The 19,140-nt window shown below is 33.8% G+C and overlaps 1 protein-coding gene across 1 annotated transcript; it reads right to left on the reverse strand.

Annotated features, from left to right (window-relative positions):
• Nucleotides 1-1,753: 1,753 nt before the first annotated feature.
• On the reverse strand, nucleotides 1,754-19,093 carry LOC128244848 (myb/SANT-like DNA-binding domain-containing protein 4). The gene is made up of 5 exons (XM_052962951.1): nucleotides 18,740-19,093; nucleotides 11,258-11,414; nucleotides 8,097-8,169; nucleotides 6,515-6,656; nucleotides 1,754-5,486 (listed from the first exon to the last, which is right to left on the reverse strand). The coding sequence occupies exons 1-5, from the start codon at nucleotides 18,898-18,900 to the stop codon at nucleotides 5,288-5,290; spliced, it is 732 nt and encodes a 243-aa protein (XP_052818911.1). The 5' UTR covers nucleotides 18,901-19,093; the 3' UTR covers nucleotides 1,754-5,287.
• Between the last annotated feature and the right edge of the window lie 47 nt (nucleotides 19,094-19,140).

A 19,140-nucleotide genomic window follows, 5' to 3' on the forward strand; every position in this document is an offset into this window, starting at 1 on the left:
ACTGATTGACTAGCAATCATAATTTAGTAATCCTGTGTGCTAGAATAAATGTACTTGCACGCCCACTTCTCTTGGGTTTTCAGAGAATTGGATCAGGGAAAATTCGACTTTTATGCTAATGGTAAATTTCAACAGGAAATACTTTCTCATGTGCTGCATTATTTTAAAACGTCTATCGATCAAACTTTACAACTTTAATTGATATAATGCGATAGGGGTAAGGGACACGTAGGACAACTTTTTTTAATTAAATGAATGTTGTTAAAGCTGCACTCTCACAGGTCAGATATTTTAACTTTAAACTTTAAAAAAAAAAAAGGTCTTTGAATCAGCAAATTTTTGCGTAAATGTTTGGAAACAAGTGATGTGACAAACGATCAGATCTCAAGTTTTAATATTTACTTTCCAAAACAGCTCAATTATTAAAGCATTAGTACCCTTTCTCTTTTAATAGCAATAAAATATTAAATGTGGAACGTAAGTATGAAAACTGTGATCTGATCAATCTGTGAGAGTGCAGCTTTAACTTGTAATTGTTAACTTAGTTCAAATTGATTTCCAGTGAAGTGTGTTTATTGCATAATTATAAATACCGGTATTTCGAAGAGTAAAGTCTTCAAGTTATACTGCTTAATTGGAATAACAACGTAAACTACTTGCAGCAGACTTAAATGTGAAGTATTCTGACATTGTAAACTGTCCATATACATCTGTGGTTGATTTTGATTAAAGATCACAAATGAGTCAGAGGCTCATTTTTCAGTTTATTTCAACCTTTATATCTTTTTAGGTATGTCTTGTTTTAACAACTGTAACCAGTAAGGTTGAAATAAATACATCACCATACTTTATATCATCTGTAGTAGCAGACTTGCCCAAGCAAGTTAAAGACGGATTCAGCTCCTGGTTTAAGTGTTCAAAAGCAAAAACATTGTTGACTGTGATGCTTGCACATTTTTTTATCCTTAACATAGTGATTCAAAGGACATCACTAATTACTAGATACCTGGCACAAGGTATCGAGGTCCAACAAGATTTAGCTACTTGCAGCAGACAACATCTTGCTGAAATAGATTGCAGATGATGAAGCGAAAGATGTCTTGGGCAAATAATGTGACAGGTATGATTCTGTTGTTACTAAAGACAGACAGGTATTGAATTGAATAAAGACACAATCACTTGTGGAAATAAATTATCCTAGCTCTTAGTTGGCATAAAAAGATGATAGAAAAAAAAACGCTTACTAAGAGAAGAATCTACATATATACGTCCCTGAAAATACAACATGAAATTATTGAGGTATGTGGTGATATGATTGTCATAGACATTGTGAAGGACTACAACAAAAATCACTGTTTTTGAATAACTGTGTAATAACTGAACAAATGACCGTGTATTTGTGACAAAGGTAAGTGCATCGTCAGAGAATTCCTTGGTTTCGCTGAATGCTGCTAATCAATAGGAGGAGCTCTCACTGACGCGTCCATTCAAACGCTGACCAAAAAGGGTATTGGTATTCCAAACATGACAGTGCAGGGATATGATGGGGCTGCAAACATAAGTTGGAAGTTTCATGAGGTACAGGCCCGTGGTCAGCAGTCCCTGAGGATATCTATACTATGCTAAAACCTGTGCATTATCCATGCATGCTGCAAACTGCTAGTTCAAAACGTTATGGATATCATCCCAGCTATAGTGTTTGCCTTTTATGACATGAATGTGTGGATAAAGTCTTGAAAAAACTTGCAATTAATGTTTTTTTATGATTTAATAGTACTCCAATATAATCATAGAAAACAGTTCTATGGAACATCAGCAGAAATAATTTACTAGTATACAGTGTTATCAATCTTGAGCACAAGTATATATTAAGTATTATAAATTTGTAACAATAATTCAATGCCTTATTAAACTGTTCCTGATAAATAAATTTGTAACACAAATTAAATGTCTTCTTTGGTAACACACAAAGTCTTAAGAAAATGTAATGGAGTATCTTACAGTACAAAAGTTTTTTAATAAACGTGACCCTAAGGCTTTTATATCACTCATGTTGTTTTAAAAAGAAGTTAACAAATAACAAAAATCTTCGAAATGTTTCACTCAGACTAAGCTATCCAAACTTGTGTAGCTAAGTCTGTTACATAAAGATTGTTTAGAATATAAAATAATAAAGATGCTAAAATCATAGGCAAAATGTAGACACAAGCAATAACAGTTTAAGAATAAAGAACCTTTATGAAACTCAGATGAAAAGGAACTAAATAAAATGTATGAACTTTTGCATATAATTTAAAGGTACAATATTTTAAAGAAAATAAATGAAATCCTTACAAAATGGCAAACATTTTCATACTAAATATTACATAGTTCATAAATTATCAATAAAAGATTTACATCTTAACATCAGAAGAGACAATATGTTCATCAGACTTATGGGACAAAAACAGAAAAAAATATCAAAATAAAAGAGAACAAATATAAGGAAACAATTTGATATAAAAATTGCGTCATGAAAACTCGCCAAATGGACAAGTGAATGGGGCCTAAGACTTCGCCTAATATAAGCCAAAATAAACAATTTTGCCACTGATATTTATGTGTTAGTATCGTTTCAGTGTTACATGCTAAATGTTAATCCTTTGATTTTGATATGTGCTCCACTTGGGTTCTTTATAAGGCCAGAATGGCCTACAGTTTGGCTCATAAATAAAAAAAATCCCTATGTTGGCGTTTTTAATTTTTCAGTATATAAAGAATCTGAACATTTACATGGTTATTATATGATGAAATGGACACCAAGGACACTTTATTACAAACTTTGAAACGCATAAATAGGATTTGAGATCATAATTGAAATTTAAATTATCTCAATGAGGAATGACATTAAATTTAAGGTTGTCCTTTACTTCAACACGATTCTGGTCCCATTTGCGGCCTTGGCACAAGTGAGTTCTGTAAGTAGTCAATTAGCTGGACAAATGGGTTTCTGCTGGCATTCCAGTTTCCCCCACAAGATAAGACTTCAATTTGCGCAACATCGTACCAAGGAGATCGACTTAGTATAAGAAATATCAATCTTCTCAGTTGTTGTAAAATAAATAACTAACATGAATTTTAGGCTTTTTGCATTAAGTGGAAAATAATAGGAATTATCATGTTTTGTTATTTTGTAAATTAATATTGTTCAAATTGTGACGATTAATGGCTCTATCCATGTTCAGTCTTGTTTCCAAAAGTCGCCATTATCGAGTGTTCGTGTTAAAAGCTTCACATGTGGTTTGGGATTGAATCAGAGATCTGCATGATGGCTGATAGCCAGATAGTCTACCTCCCCACTTATATGGGTAAAACTCCTACTACTTATATGGATAAAACTGCTACTACTTATTAGTTATATGGGTAAAACTGCTACTACTGCGTAGTGTTAATGGTTACAATAAGTTTCTTTTTGCATTGTTGATTGTTACATCTTTGCAGTATGTAAGCCAGAAAAGCTAGCACAGGGAATACAGATAAACTGCAGTCTTTCGAACAAGGGGTACATTGTCATGCTATAGATTTTATTATTTAAATATCAATACAAAATAGAAAGCATGGTAGGTGTTAGTATTATACATCATAATATCTTTGTACAAAAATAGGTATGAAGGTTGCATGATAAAGGCTGCCAATAAAAGTTGAAGCAAAATAATGATATTTATTTTTTAAACTAAAATGCATTATCATGTTAAACCTGTTTATCTTCAATGATAAAAAACTTATGATTAAAGTCCAGAAAGAAAAAATAATAGCCTTTAAGTTTTCTTTTCTTGTAAATAACTTACATGGCCATAAAGTCCACAATTAAAAAAAAAAACAAAATATATATATTAAGCATGTTTTGTTTTGATAAATAAAGTAAAACACAATAATGGATTAAATTTAAAAAATATATATTTTTGCATCAACCTCTTTTGTGGGCCTTTAAGTTGTAAATGTGATTATCACATCAACAAAGCAAGAAAAACACAAATATGGAAAACTTTTGTTGTTGTTATTTAGGGAAATAAGTGCAAATAAGCGAATTTTCAATTTGGTTTAAATTACATTTTTCTTTAAAGCTGCACTCTCACAGATTGAACGCTCTGACAACTTTTTAATATTGTCTTGAAACAAGCCAATTTATGCGAAAATGCATGGAAACCAGTCATATGAGACTGCTGACAAAATATTAGATTGCAGATTTTTATATTTAAGTTCGAAAAATGATGTTATATGCATTTCTCTTAAACCGTTAGTAAGCCTTGTAGCTATAATACATCGATTGTGAAGCAGAAATATAAAAATCTGAGGTCTAATTTTTTGTCAGCAGTCTTATATAGCCAGGTCACAAAATGTTTTAGACCGACAGACAAAGTGCATTCCTATTATCCCCTCTCCATGACGGGGGATTAAAATTAAATATAATAGCAGTAATTAAATCTAATGTTGTAACATGTTATTTATATAACTAAGTTAACATTTATTCCCAGTTAAGCATACTATCCATATTTAATCAGTATTCCTATGGGTAAAATCCGCAAGTTGAACTGCTTATTCAACTGCTTATTCGGAGTCACTACGTGATCGTCTTGCAGTGTAGTTAAATGTAAATAATTCTGACATATACATCAGAGAATGTTTCTTATGAAGTAGCTGAGGAATTCCACTTTTTCAAAACACTCTTAAAAGTACAAATAACAATTAAAACATTAACAAAACACAAAAATTTACACATTACCCGGTATCTTTCAAAACAATATCAAATTAACACTTTCAGTTTAATATTTTTAGAAAATTCACAATATTGTCACATGTATGATAATGATCCTCCTTTATGTAATTTAGGTGTTTGTTAAATATCAATTTAAAATAATAGTACTTTTCATTGTGGCCTATTTCTTTACTTGAACACAAATAGGCTGTCAGTGACATGATAAATAAGATGAATGGAATTGGATAGTTAATGAAGAAACTGTTCCGATTCAAGTATTAACAAAATAACAATATCTGCATGGAATGAGATGTTTTAATGCACAAGTCAATTGTAACCACGCCCCTTCCCCCCACCCCAGGGTGGATAGATAGCTGGGGAAATGGGCCAAGTTTTACCTTTCAAGTGGCCCCACAGTGCCGGGTAAATGCGGTGGTTTTGTCTTTGCAAAAATATAGAATAAGAGATTTTAAGGAGATAAAACATTCACTAAATAACAAGCATATGATACAGATTTATGTTATACTACTAAAAGTATGATAAATGTTTATGCTATAATGTGTGATGTTGTGGAACACTTGCAGAGTCACAGTTTAAGTTATCACTTATGTATAGGAGAATGTCATTTTTCATTTTTTGTTGGTGTAGTATTTGCTCCAAGAGCTCATTCTGGTGTTGAAGAAGTCTCTCCAAGTTGCTTGTAGATGGAATCTCAGAAAATCTCTCATCTCTGTTGTCAGTTGGTGTTGTACTGAAATATGGAGGTACAAACATTCACATGTACCTTTTCAAGGTCTTGCTTTTAAATTCAATGGCAAATGTTTAATGAAGTAGACCCAGTGTATATATATTGTCACCTTAGTGCAAGAACTCAATATCTGCTTGTATTTCAATAGGCAGTTATGGAGTTATTGCACTAAGATGATGATATATTATTTGTTCAATAATTGTTATGCATTAAAATCTAGAAGAAGCACTTAGGAAAAATCAGAGGCTCATCCAGTGACCACTCTGTTATGGTTGTTCGGTTGGCGCAATCTCTTCTCACCTTGGCAACCCATGTTCAATTCCCTGCCTGGGCACAGGTGAGTTTGGATTGTGGTCATGAAGCCTGCGAAGTGGGTTTTCTGCTGCAGGTACTCCAGTACCCACACAATACAAGACTAAACTATCAAGTTTAAGTGATTAATATAGTTTCGCAATAACTTGTTTCACAATCGTAAAACACATTTAAACTAACCTAAACTATGTGTGGCTTTTTTTTTCATCAGTGTGTGTAAAGATGTTGCTAGATTGCGACATAAATGCTACGTCGGAAGGCTATATTTTGCTTCGAATGACGACTTCAAACAAAGACAACTTTCCTATTTCTTCACCATTTTAAATGAAACATAGCGCAGTCTTCGCCACTTACAGAGCCCGCCTTCGGTCTTTCTGAGTTTGATTGAGAGTGTAGTTTCTTAAAACACTTTGACAAACTTTGCAATATGGTCGTCTGATGGAGCACTGTGAAAACATTTTTTTGGAAACATTTTATGTCAAAGTGTTCGAAGAAACAAATCACCTTATCAAATTCCAGTAATTAAATGAAAGCGTGGATTTAGACTGCCCTTTGTTTCATTTAAAATGGTATAGTAAAAGAAAAGTTATTTTTGATTTTAGTCTTTATTTTAAGCAAAATGTTGCCTTCTGACATAGCATATACAACGTAATTTATCATGTGGTATACACACACTGTTCACTGAATTGTTTTAAGGGCCAGATAGTGGCTAATATTACCTTTGGTCTCCGATTAATGACTCAATTTGCATGGAAGCCAATGGCAGCACACACTCTGTCATAACTTTTATTGTTTCCGCTATATTATGGCTGAAGGGCTGGTCGGGCTCTGCACTGTAGCTGGGTTCTCTGCTGCTTGATTCTGCATAATTTAATAAGTATTTTCTGTACACACATAATCACTATTGTAGTCATCGAAGATGGGAAATCAAATTTAGTGTAATAATAAAATTAATCAAAGTACCATAACAATTTACTTAGTATTTAGTTTATTACGAAAAAAAGTTCTGCAAGTCATTAGGAGTGTTCAAACTAGGATACCGACAAATGGAACCATTCAGAAGCTGTTGATATTTGCTCAAATATAGTCTTTGAAGATCACATAATTCAATCGCGTTATTGATAGCAATGATCGCTGTCATTGTTACGTGATTGGTTGATTGACATTATCACTTGATGTTATCAATGCATTCTTAAAGCTGCACTCTCACAGATTGAATTTGTACAACCTTTTTATTTTTTGTCTTCGATCAAGCCAATTTTTTGGGAAAATGCATGGACATCAGTAATAATAGTCTGCTGAAAAATTTCTATATTTAAGTTCAAAAATTAATGTTTTATTCATTTTTTATAAATTAAACCGTTTGTTACAGTTTAAGCCATAAATCATTGATTTTCAAACGAAAAATTAATAATCTGTAATCTGATCTTTTGTCAACATTTTTTTATCAGGTATATACGCAAAAAAATTGCTCTTTCCAAGACAAAAAATAAAAAAGTTGTAAAAACAGTATATCTGTGAAAATTCAGCTTTAAAATGTCAAAATAACCATTGACTGTTGTATAAGAACAAATGAATAAGGTTTTGTGATTACTTCTGGACTTTAAGGGCATGGGTTTGCACCCTACTGAAACAAAATCTTTGTTTATATTTCAATAGGATTATTTTCTGCAATTTCATATCAATGAGTTAAATGATAATAAAATAAATGTTTTTAGATGCAATAGAACAATAAGCTTTGGTCCAAAAACATGAGTGACACTTAACTGGCATTTTTTATTCTTTTTTTGAAAACTTCGCCATACTAAATGCAAATTAAACAGTATTTCAGAAAGGAGTTATAAGTAACAAAGGGCAATGACTCTGTGATAATCTAAAATAAAGTTATGGTTCTTCTACACAGTACTTTTTCTGAGTATGCTCTATCATCTTATGAAGTTTAATTAAATTTCATCCAGTTGTTTTTAAGTGATCCTCAAGACAAGGAATTTCTTAACATTCCAACCAACTGACTAACTACTGGTTGACTCCAATTTACCCGCTTCAAATTGTCAAGGGGTGTAATAAGCTTTATTTATTTGTTCTTGAACTTCACATGAACCTTGTTTATAAAATGCAATGTAATTATTTTTTACTTCACATGTCAGAACAATGCACTTGATTAAATAACAATTAAAACAAGACATGTGTTCCCTATTGGAATTAGACCTGGGCTGGTGCATTCAATATCTAGGTTTATACATGTACATGTCATAACCTGGAACCTTTTCACATGGTTTATGACTCCATTGAAATACTGACCGCTGGTTCTGAATTCAAAGGTGTCAATTATAGGAAACCCATCAGTTGCTGAATCGCCAATGGAATTGATCATCTGCAAGAGAAAATTCAACTTTTAAGGTAAACTGCTTATCATGCAAGAGCTATCACTGGGTGTGATTAATACACCCCCTTCATCAACTTCTTGTAATCACTTAGAGCAATGCTTTCTCCTTAAATGCCATATATGGCAAGAAGGCATCACATTATGGTTAAAGTATATAGAAATAAGGACTATAACATTTTTCCCAAAAAGAAAGATCTGACTTCAAAAATTTACAATAAAAATTTATTCTGTTTGAGCAAATTATTCTTTTAATCTTTAAAGTTAACATAAGAAGAATGCTGTATAATTTAACTGTTATTCGAGGACCAATTAGTCCATATATTGTTATCAATTATTTCCCTTGATTTAGAATCAACTCTATGAAGCTAAAAAAAATCTCTCTCCCAGTCCCGCAATGAGATCTACATGTGTATCAATTGGAATTCAATACATTTTTAACCTTTCAAGCTTGACCCTGTGGAGTGTTTGTACACATTTCATATAAAAAAGGTCATAATGAAAAAAACAGCTAGAAGTAGACTCACATGTAAGATATGAGCCTGTTTTTTGTAACATGAGTTCCAAGTTTCATATGGATACTTTGACACGTTTTTATGCCCCCGATGGTGGGCATATTAAAATAGCACCGTCCGTCCATCCGTGTGTCCGGCTAAATAATTTGTGTCCGGGCTGTTACTTTCTCTTGTATGGACAGATTTTAAAATGACTTGCCACATGTGTGTCCGACATACCAAGATGACGTGTCGCGTGCAAGATCCGTGTCCCTACCTCTAAGGTCAAGGTCCCACTTGGGGTTTATTCACAATGGAATGCTGCATATAAGTACATAGAGTATAGGTTGTCGTGTCCGGGCTGTAACTTTCCCTTGTATTGACAAGATTTTAAAATAACTTGCCACATGTGTTCCACATTCCAAGACGACGTGTTGCGTGCAAGACCCGTGTCCCTACCTCTAAGGTCAAGGTCACACTTGGGTGTTTATTCACAATGGAATGCTGCATATAAGGACATAAAGTATAGGTTGTCGTGTCCAGGCTGTAACTTTCCAATGTATGGACAGATTTTAAAATGACTTGCCACATGTGTTCCACAAACGAAGAACATGTGTCACGTGCAAGATCCGTGTCCCTACCTCTAAGGTCAAGGTCACACGTAAATGTTTATTCACAATGGAGTGCTGCATATAAGGACATAGAGTATAGGTTGTCGTGTACGGGCTGTAACTTTCCCTTGTATGGACAGATTTTAAAATAACTTGCCACACGTGATCCACATACCAAGACGACGTGTCACATGCAAGACCCGTGTCCCTACCTCTAAGGTCAAGGTCACACTTAGGTGTTTATTCACAATGGAATGCTGAATATAAGGACATAGGAGTGTAGATTGTCAAATATAGGTGGTATTTTTTATGTTCTGAGGCAAATAAAAATAACTTGCCATATGTATTTGACACGTAAAGGCAAGATCAACTTTTCATGTACTGACCTTGTTCATAGGTCAATGTCACATTTGGGGGCATTCGTTACATACTGTGACAGCTCTTGTTTTAAAGGTTTTTTCAATCCTTATATGTTGAATTTCCCATTTTGAAACATTTATGCATTTAAATTTCCCAATTTGCAGAATTTCACCCGTTTAATTTTCCCAAAATAAAAAGGCTAGGCCTCTTCACAATTTTTGGTGAAAAAGCCCTGCAAACACAAATGTTTTTTTAAAAGTTAAAGTCAATAACTCAAAAACCTAAAAATAAGTTATGCAGGGAAGTTGAAAAAGAATAGTATAACAGGAGAAGTCAAAGACTGCCATAATCCCTGCCAAATAAAAAACAGAATCAACTTTGCCATATGACAAAAAATACCCATTAAAAAAATGGACAATAACTAAAACAAAAAATACTGCAATGCGTCAAAACCAGGTTTTCGGTGATTGACAGAAATTATTTTCAGTACCAGTGACCTGGACGTTCACCCCAGGAGCCAAAACGCAATCCAATGAAAGGTATCTATAAACTCTTCCAGGTTTAGTCAAGATATGTTCAACCATTTTTCTTTTTTAAGAACATGGACCTCAACCTTAACTAAAGTTATTCAGTTTCATAGGTAAGTTTGACGACACCCTCTCGTCTCCCAAACAACGACGTATGTCATCCTAATATTGACTCTGTGATAACCTGGTTAAAAATACTGCACCCACAGTTATGGTTCTTGTACACTGCATTTGACCTCAATGGGATCAACAAGGTATCTGTATATGAAGGAAACACTCGACTTTTCATGTTAAAATGCTCTGACCAAAAACTCAAAAACTTCTAGATCCCTATACTTGTATTTTGCCCCCACCACTTAAATCATCATTTTACCTGTATGTCATAAATATCAGATTATAGTCAAAATCATGCTGTAATTCATTGAACAAACAAACATGAAACTTACCAGGAGAGAAAATATTAAGAGCTTATAATGATGTTGAACAGATTATATATTCCAAAGCAAATTTTTAGTTATTATAAAACCACCCATGTTATTCACATAACTAGGGATTAAGCTCGAAGGTAATGGGAGGGTGCTGCACCGTGTCTTTTTTGAAAGCAACCTCATGGCCATGAGAATGTGCACTCTCCTGCCTTCAAATGTGCACTCTTCTGCCTTCAAATACCGTCAAACCTATTGGCTCACACTCATTTGGCTCGATGGCTCGAACTTTATGTCTAGCCCCAATTTTGTTTTACTCTTTGTAAGCATTCCCGCTTGGCTCAATATTCGCAAGGGTTTAAAGTATTTTGGCAGGGCCCTTGGATATTGAGCCAAAGGGTTTCGACTTAAATGCTCAAGGCTATCATTTTTTTCAATTTTTTTTTTAAACTTGAAATATGATCATGAATTCAAACAAACTTTACGTAGTTGAAACCTAATAATAAAATAAGCACAATTTCTTGCATCTTGTATGAAATTCGTAATGCTTAAACTATTAACTGCCTGACCAGTGTCCAATTGTCCTTCTGACCCTTATCTGCAGCAAACTGGCTTAATTCCTTACACAACATAAAAAAAGCATTCTAGAATATTGCGTTTACCATATCATCACATTCTTTTTTGGGGGGCTTCGGTCCCCCACTTTTAATGGCTGCCCTTTGCCGGCTTCTCCGCTGTCTCCTCTTGAAGTCGGTCTTCAATTTCCTCTTGCAATCTTCAATGCTTCTTTTGCATGGTCCCATACCCAGGGAATTCACTCTGTAAAGGTAATTGGTATTCATGTATGGTACTGAAATAAAACAACTGACTTCACATCTACAAGCAATTTATCCTATTCACCTGTGAATAACTCAGTATTTTATCAATTAAAGTCTGTTATAGCTATTTACTAGGACTAAGCCTTCCTCAATGGAGAAATCATTTGAACAACAAAAACAAAACAAAATAAAGAAAATATAAATTAATTTTATCTATTTTGTGGTTTACTATTTAGTATCCATTATACATGTATGCTTTGCAGCTTGTGCAGCTGTAATTAGAACTTTGAGAAAAATTTAAGGTCAAAGATTGTATCAGGTTTCAAAACTATTGCAAATTTCCAGAAATGTCTTTATCAGAAGGCAAGCACTTCTCTGACAGCAGTAGTTCTCAAACATTTGTGATATTCGCCTCATTTTGGATGACTTTTGCCTCATTTTGGAAGATTTTCACCCCATTTTGGAGGTAACATTAAGATACGCCAGATATATTTTCAATTAATTTTGTTTTTTGAATCAAAAGCCAAAATAAGTAAGCCAACCTATTCAGGCAACAGTCTATCATCATGATTGTGTCCATGGTTTGGCAGGAAGTTTTCGTCACACATTTCAAATCCTTCTTTGAGAGACAAAGGTTTTTTTTGACAAAGGTTGTTTTTTCATTAGAGAATTTCCTACTCTCCATTTTAAAAGTTTTTTTAAATGGCTTATCAATCATAAAAAGGTCATTGAAAATGAGTGATTGGTTTCTCTTTAATGTACACTTAGCATTTCATTATATCTGTTTATCAAAAATGTTCTTTCTAAATCGTCTTCAAAATATCAGGAAAATGAGAAATAAGATGCACTAAACTAAACTGTATTACAAGAACTTAAAATGGATAGAAGTGCTTTGGCTTATAGTTGCAATGGTGTATCACTAATGTATTTTCACCAGCATTTGCCAAGTGACTGTACCAACTATCAGCGGCTTCCATGGCTCTACATTTATTTGTACAGTTATTCACGCTGACCTTTCATAAATCATTTCAAAGGAGTCAGAGTTGGCTCTTATAGTTTTGAGGATATCAGAAAGGTTGTTAGCATCAATGTGAGCAGGTAACAAGTCATACTCGTTTGTTTGCAAGTTCATGGATTTATATGATATAATATATGTAGTTAAAATAACACTGAACATTTATTGAAAACTACCTAGAAACAGATTTTTTTTTTCAAACATACAAACTGTCATTCATGGAAATATACCGGACATGTCCGATCTCTGACAGACATTTGCATTGACTGCACATATTGTATACCCGTTACACATTCCCCCTCCATTTTTGAACATCCTTGAATACTGGAGACTAAGGTAAATTTGCAATGACCTTGAGGATTATTGTGCAACACAGGCCCCAAGTTGTGCCCCAAATTTAACAGACTGCACAAATTGCTATGTGCACCTGTTGGGGTTCGAAACCAGGACCTCTGGCTCTGCAAGCGGACCTCTATCGCGTCTCCATAAAAGCTAGCTGAATAGAGAGACAGTATGAGTGCCATAATATACATATTTATTATTGTATACCCAGTTACAGTAGTCTGGGGGCATTAAGACACAAAAGCATAGTTAGGCAAAAAAAATTTTATTAATTGGTTAACAGATTTTTTCGAAAAAATGTTGGATGGGTGGTGCGGAAAAAAAAAAAAAAAAGGATTTCATACTCATACTATTTTTTTACAGTACATGTATTTTTCATAGCGTTTGTGGCGAAACCCAAAACCAAAAGATCAAAAAAACAATAAACAGAAAAGACATGTTCATAGATTAATATGAATGACATTTGAAATGCTTAAGTTTGTTTTGATTTCTATGCAACACAACGTCTGCAATGCCTCAATATTATAATGAATATTGATATGTTCAAATGCTCCCTTTGTCATACACATATGTTTGGCTTCACAGTTCAATGTTCTCTCCTACCAATTTCAGATTTAAATTAGTGTAATCATTATATTAGCATTTTATACACTTCCACCTTAAAATAATGTCACATTTAAAGTCAATATTATTACATACTTTCAGTATTAGTGTCACTTTTTGTTGATGTTTTTTGAAGCACATCCTGACTGCAATAGTTTTCCTATTTGCAACACTATTTCCACATATCGGCCTTACAATGAATATGCCTGTGTCTCCTAATTGCTGGGCACTACTTCTTCTCAACAGAAAAAGCACACTGTAGCAAATTTCACTGACTCAATTATTCTTTAAATAGATAAGGAAATGTAAATAATAAAAATAATTTTATATTCAGTAATGCATTCTTTGAAGTTAAGATATTTCTCTGCAGCTTTAACAAAATTTAAGTTACCCAAGATTTTAATTACTTGAATAGCAGTCTCCATATAATTTGTTTAACAATTAATGCCCCCTGGGACAAACACAGGACAATATATTTTATCAATAACTCTGGTTTATATGTGATTTGTTACCGTTGATACAGATATCAGCGTTGATGTCAGTTTAATATTACCTAAAAAATCGTTTAAATGCAAATGGTATGTTGAAAATGAGAAAAAAAAAATGTAATATGGTCTCAGCTCATTGAGGCCGCCATTTGGAAAACATTTTTTAAAACTGCATCCCTTTAGTGCAAAGGAACAGGCAACAGGTTTTACATCATTTCATGTGCGCAGAAAAAAAATAATACTTTTTTCAAAATTTAAAAGAGTTTTCGAGATAATTGGGCGGCGGATCCGTTAACCAATTTATTAAAAAAAGGCCTTATATTATCAAAAGAATTTTTTCAAAAAAAAAGGGAAATGAGTTTTGATTCATCAGCTGATATAATAATCTTTCAAAAAAAAATGATCAACTCCTTATATTTATAACTTCTGTAAAACTAGAAGGAAAAGTGTGCCTGCTGTGGGGCTCAAACCCATGAATGCATGAACACTAGCAAGGCACTTTAACCAAATGTGCTAAACTGGTTCTCACCTATGTACAAGAACCCCATTAAACTTTAAGGCTGACTGAGGCACTGTTGGTCCCAATTTCTCAGAACTTCTCAAACTGAACGGGCTTAAGAAGCTTTTGTAAACCTTGGAGAAAACGTGTGCCTGGTTTGGAACCCACAACCACCTATCACTAGCAGTGTTCTAACCAAATGAACAAACTGGAAGCAGCTGGTTCTTACCCACACACACTACCCCAAAACATGTGGCAAAGGATAAATAAAAATGATTGATCATTAAAACTAGAAAAAGAACATGATATTCAAAACGTTTTAGCCTTCCCACCCACTTCTGAACTGCAGAAATGCTTAATTAAGTTAAGTATACAATGCTATGAAAACATTTCTAATTTACTTATTATGTACTTGAATCAGGTTGAAATTTGGTAGTCCATATAAACAGCAGCTTCAGAGTCTTTGACTGCTTTTGTTTTGGCAACTCCATATCCCACTTGTTATTTTCCTAGCCAAGAATGAACAGATCACAGTGAGCAGAAGATAACCAGCACCTCCTAGAAAGTTCCAAAATGGTGATGCATTGTTGACAGAAGTTGATCTGAATTAGTGTTGAATGAAACACTTAAGTGTAATAACGGAAAGGTATTGGCTAAAAATATTTTTTGTAAATTTTGTGGGTTTTTGTAACAATACAATGCCGTGTATATATCTTTCTTAGCTACAAATAATGAGCGCTCCGGGATACTCTTTTTCTGACATTTTATATGTATCCTTGTCTCGAGTCTGCCTTGGTTAAAAAACGACAAAAAACGACAAAAGACTCGTTGACGGCCTTTGAGGTGGAAAAGGTTATGCACTAGTCTTTAAAAACAGCCGCTTCAGAGTCTTTGACAATTTTTTATTTAGCGACTCTTAAGTTTAAGGAACAAAATGAATATCCAAATGTAAAAAAAGTTCCCTAAACGCACATTATTGTGGCTAGTTATGCACCAGTCAATTGTAACCACATCCCCCCTCCCCGCCCCTTCAGGTCCAGGGGTATACCGGGGATAGCCAGAGAAATGGACCATGGTTTTACCTTTCAGATGGCCCCGCAGTGCCTGGTTTTGTCTTCGCACAAAATATAGCGGGGAATGGGCCTAGTCTAAAATAATAGACACGTTATACGGGATCAAAAATCTATAAACAATCCGTCAACTTACAATTATTTGGACTAGGAATGGGCCTTACCTAGGGTCCCTTGAGTGCAGGGACATTTGGCGGGGATTTTACCATCAGTTCGTACCCGCAGGGCAAGAATTTTTCCAGGGGTTGGCTGGACCAAAAGTCAAAGTTCCCGATATTCCCCGGACCTGATGGGGGCAATGGTAGTCTAAAATGATAGACGTGTTATACGGGATTCTTCCAATCCCTAACGTCTAAACGGGAATGTGCAAAAAACGGGGGTGTTTTAAAAATATTGAAATTGTTTTAAGTGAAGTATTTTATGGCTGAAATTGATCATAAATAGTTATATTCATATTTTACCATGTAAGTGAAATGTTATTTTGCACAAAACAAGCATTTAGTGCATTAAAACAAGTTGTTTACCTTTCCAATAAAACGAAAGCTGACTGACACAGACAACAATTATGCGAAGGGGAACAACTCGATACAATCGTAATAGCTCGGCCTCCTCCGACAAAGCTTCGAGATAGACCTCGTTATACAATCGTAACAACTCGGCCATGGCCGAAATGTTCCGAGCGATTTAAAACTGTGCCCTAAAGCCTTGCAGGTGCCCTTCATGTATATACCGTTATGTTTTGACAGAATGAAATGAAAAAAAGCCGTCAAACTCATAATTATAAGTTGGATATTTATTTTTTTGTGTACGGAACTAATATAAAATAACATTATCTGGTAATATTTCTTGTTTTTATGATATTTTATAGACGCTATATGCTTTAACCCGGAATCCTGATCGGAACAACTACCCACTTTTGTAGTCATTCTAAAATGCCGTCCAGGCTTTTTTTTTTTTAATGATGGTTAGCCTGGAACGTCATTCACAACAAAATTCGTAAACATGTAAAAACTGTCTATGAAATGAAATGGTCTTCATTTGTATTCTGTTGCTTAAGACTGCCAATAAATACATAAATTCTTATCAATAACCATATCCATTTTGCAAATTCACAAGCTATTTCTTCAAAAAAGTAATTTAAATACCTGATTTCAGTTGACAGGAGCTTTCTTACTGCCAAAAAGAAAAAAGGTTACACACAACTATACTTTAAGGTTTCAATCTGAAGTAGTATTTTTAGTATGGATTACCTTCCCCTAACACTATCATTATCAGTTACCACACTTTTGTACTTAATGAATTTGAAAAACATTTATCGTCACATACAGGATTCAAGATGTATTTACAAACTATTCTATGGGCAATGTGGACAATGCATACTATTATACACATGTATTTAAAATAAGACTAAATATTAAAAAAAAAATGTATATCAACAGCATTGTTACACTAAGTGAATCAAAATGTTTTATTGTGTAACCTATTAATCAAAATTTGACTTCAACACGACAATCCAAGTTTACAATTATCAGAGATTTTGCTGACTTATCAATTTATTATGTGTATATATATAGTTTCGCTAGAACATATGTTTCATGATGATATTTATATTAACAAATACCTTATTCCTCACATCAGAAAACCTATACAAAACTCAACTAAAGGGAATCTTCAGGAAATTACTATTTTTAAAGGAATTGATAGAAAAACATAATTACAGAACATTGTTGTTTGCTTTTTTTCCGACTAGAGTGCTTTTATCGTCAAGCTTACAGGAAAAGAACTAGAGTTAGAATTGTTGTGTGTGTTTTTAAAAGAACTATATTGGTAAACAAAAGTAACACTTATGTGTTTAAGGGGTTAAAACATGACAAAGCCGGGACTCTGCGTGAGAATTGGCCTTCATGCTCTTATAGAATATACCTCGGGTTGTTATGGGACACTTGTGCAATCTCCGCTGACTTTACATTTAAAATGTCATCTTATAGAAGGTCATATGCCCAGTTTGTGACATGAACGCGCCAGCGGTTCAAAGAGACGCTATAAAATTTAACAAAGCTTATAAAGGCAAACCGGTAATTTTACCCAGTATTCTAATTTCTGTCATACAAAGTAAAAGCACACATATAATATTTATAATGTATGGTCGTTTTTAGACGGGAGGCTAGGTGCGTGTGGGAAAGGGGAAAGAAATGTAGAAATGTTTTTATGTCAAAAGATGGCAATCAAAAACCTCCAAATAATTGCAGAATTTCAAACCGTCATGGCAGGTTTTTGTCAACATACATACAAATGGTCGTTCACTCGGGAACACCAGAAAACTTACTCATCTACTGGTAGGAAAAAGGTAGGGAGGAGAGAGCTTGTACAATCACCAGTTGGTACCTGAGATTGCTCTTGCCACAAGTAGTAGTTATTTTGTTGTGTGTCAGAATCTGGAGGCTTTAAAGAAACCAAACAAAGGAATATTAAGCATACAAAAGTTCAAAGACATCCAAGTGAGCGCAAATGAGGGGTAAATTACAAGAATAGAAAATAATGATACGAACTGAAAAAAATGCCATGCATGCAAATGAAAATTCTTCCCATACTTTGCATGATAACATTCCACAAACTTAATGATATTGCTATTTGATTCATTTTGCAAAAACTAAATGTCCTTGTTCCAATATGCTAACAAAAGTAATAAATGTTTGTAAACACTTCATTCTTAATTTATTTTGAATAATTTACAGGTTTACAATATGTTGCCTTAACAAAACTACTGCCAATGACACTATACAGCTCGTACTAAGCTGTACTAAAGTAACTAATAGTCATGTGTAACCTTAAGCAGAGAAAAGAAAATGCATTTGGATATTCTCGGCTACATTCGTTAACAAAAACAATGGTGTTTGGTGAATTTCGATGGTGTTTGAAAATGTATGTTGTTTTAACAATTCGGAACGTGATTATTTTATAATATATAGTGCAATTGATGTAAAAAGGATTAGTTTTAACAGGTAAAATGTTCTTTTTTTGTTTTAATAGACTAAATTGGAATAATTTCAATAAATTTGCGACCAAATTCTGATCGGCATTTTGAACATGTTTACGAATTTTATTATGAATGACGTCCAGGCTAACCATCATTAAAAAAAAAAAGCCTGGACGGCATTTTAGAATGACTACCCACTTTTGATACTAAACAATTTGTACGTGAAGGATTTGCCATATCAAAAATCTAAAAAAAATCCGTCAACGTACAATTATTTGGACTAGGGGCAATGGTTACAATTGACTGGTGCATTATAATTATAATTATAATACCTTTCTTGGATGCATTTCCATGTTTTCTGTTTTACTGCACTCGTGAGACTAAGGTTGCCACCTAACTCCGAGCTAAACTCGATATAACTCTTCCTTAAAGTCTCCGATTCCTCTTGACACCAATTTTCCTTTCTGCGAGATTTTTTCGAAGATGATGTCATTTTTCTGGCAACTGTTTTGAAATTTGAAATCTTGATGCTGCGATTTAGAACACGCCGATAAAAAATATAAATCGCAAAATGCTACTTTTTTTATTTCCTCCGCTGCGATTTGGTATCATCTCGCCATGATTATTTTACGGAATTCACCAAATAAAAGATCCAGTATTTATAATAATTTTGGGTTCCCATTCGACAGCTGCTAAAACCCAGGACCTGATATAGATATTGGGAAAAGCCGGT

This window comes from Mya arenaria, chromosome 8 (genome assembly GCF_026914265.1).
Source record: "Mya arenaria isolate MELC-2E11 chromosome 8, ASM2691426v1".
Classification (NCBI taxonomy): domain Eukaryota; kingdom Metazoa; phylum Mollusca; class Bivalvia; order Myida; family Myidae; genus Mya; species Mya arenaria.

Bases quoted from the DNA above. Each gene is read 5' to 3' on its own strand.
- LOC128244848 (XM_052962951.1), bottom strand. From the start codon at position 18,900: ATGACATCATCTTCGAAAAAATCTCGCAGAAAGGAAAATTGGTGTCAA. The intron at 6,657-8,096 runs GTCAGTATTTCA...TAAATTATGCAG, and splicing joins CTTTGAATTCAGAACCAGCG to AATCAAGCAGCAGAGAACCC. The intron at 5,487-6,514 runs GTAATATTAGCC...TCCATATTTCAG, and splicing joins TCATTAATCGGAGACCAAAG to TACAACACCAACTGACAACA.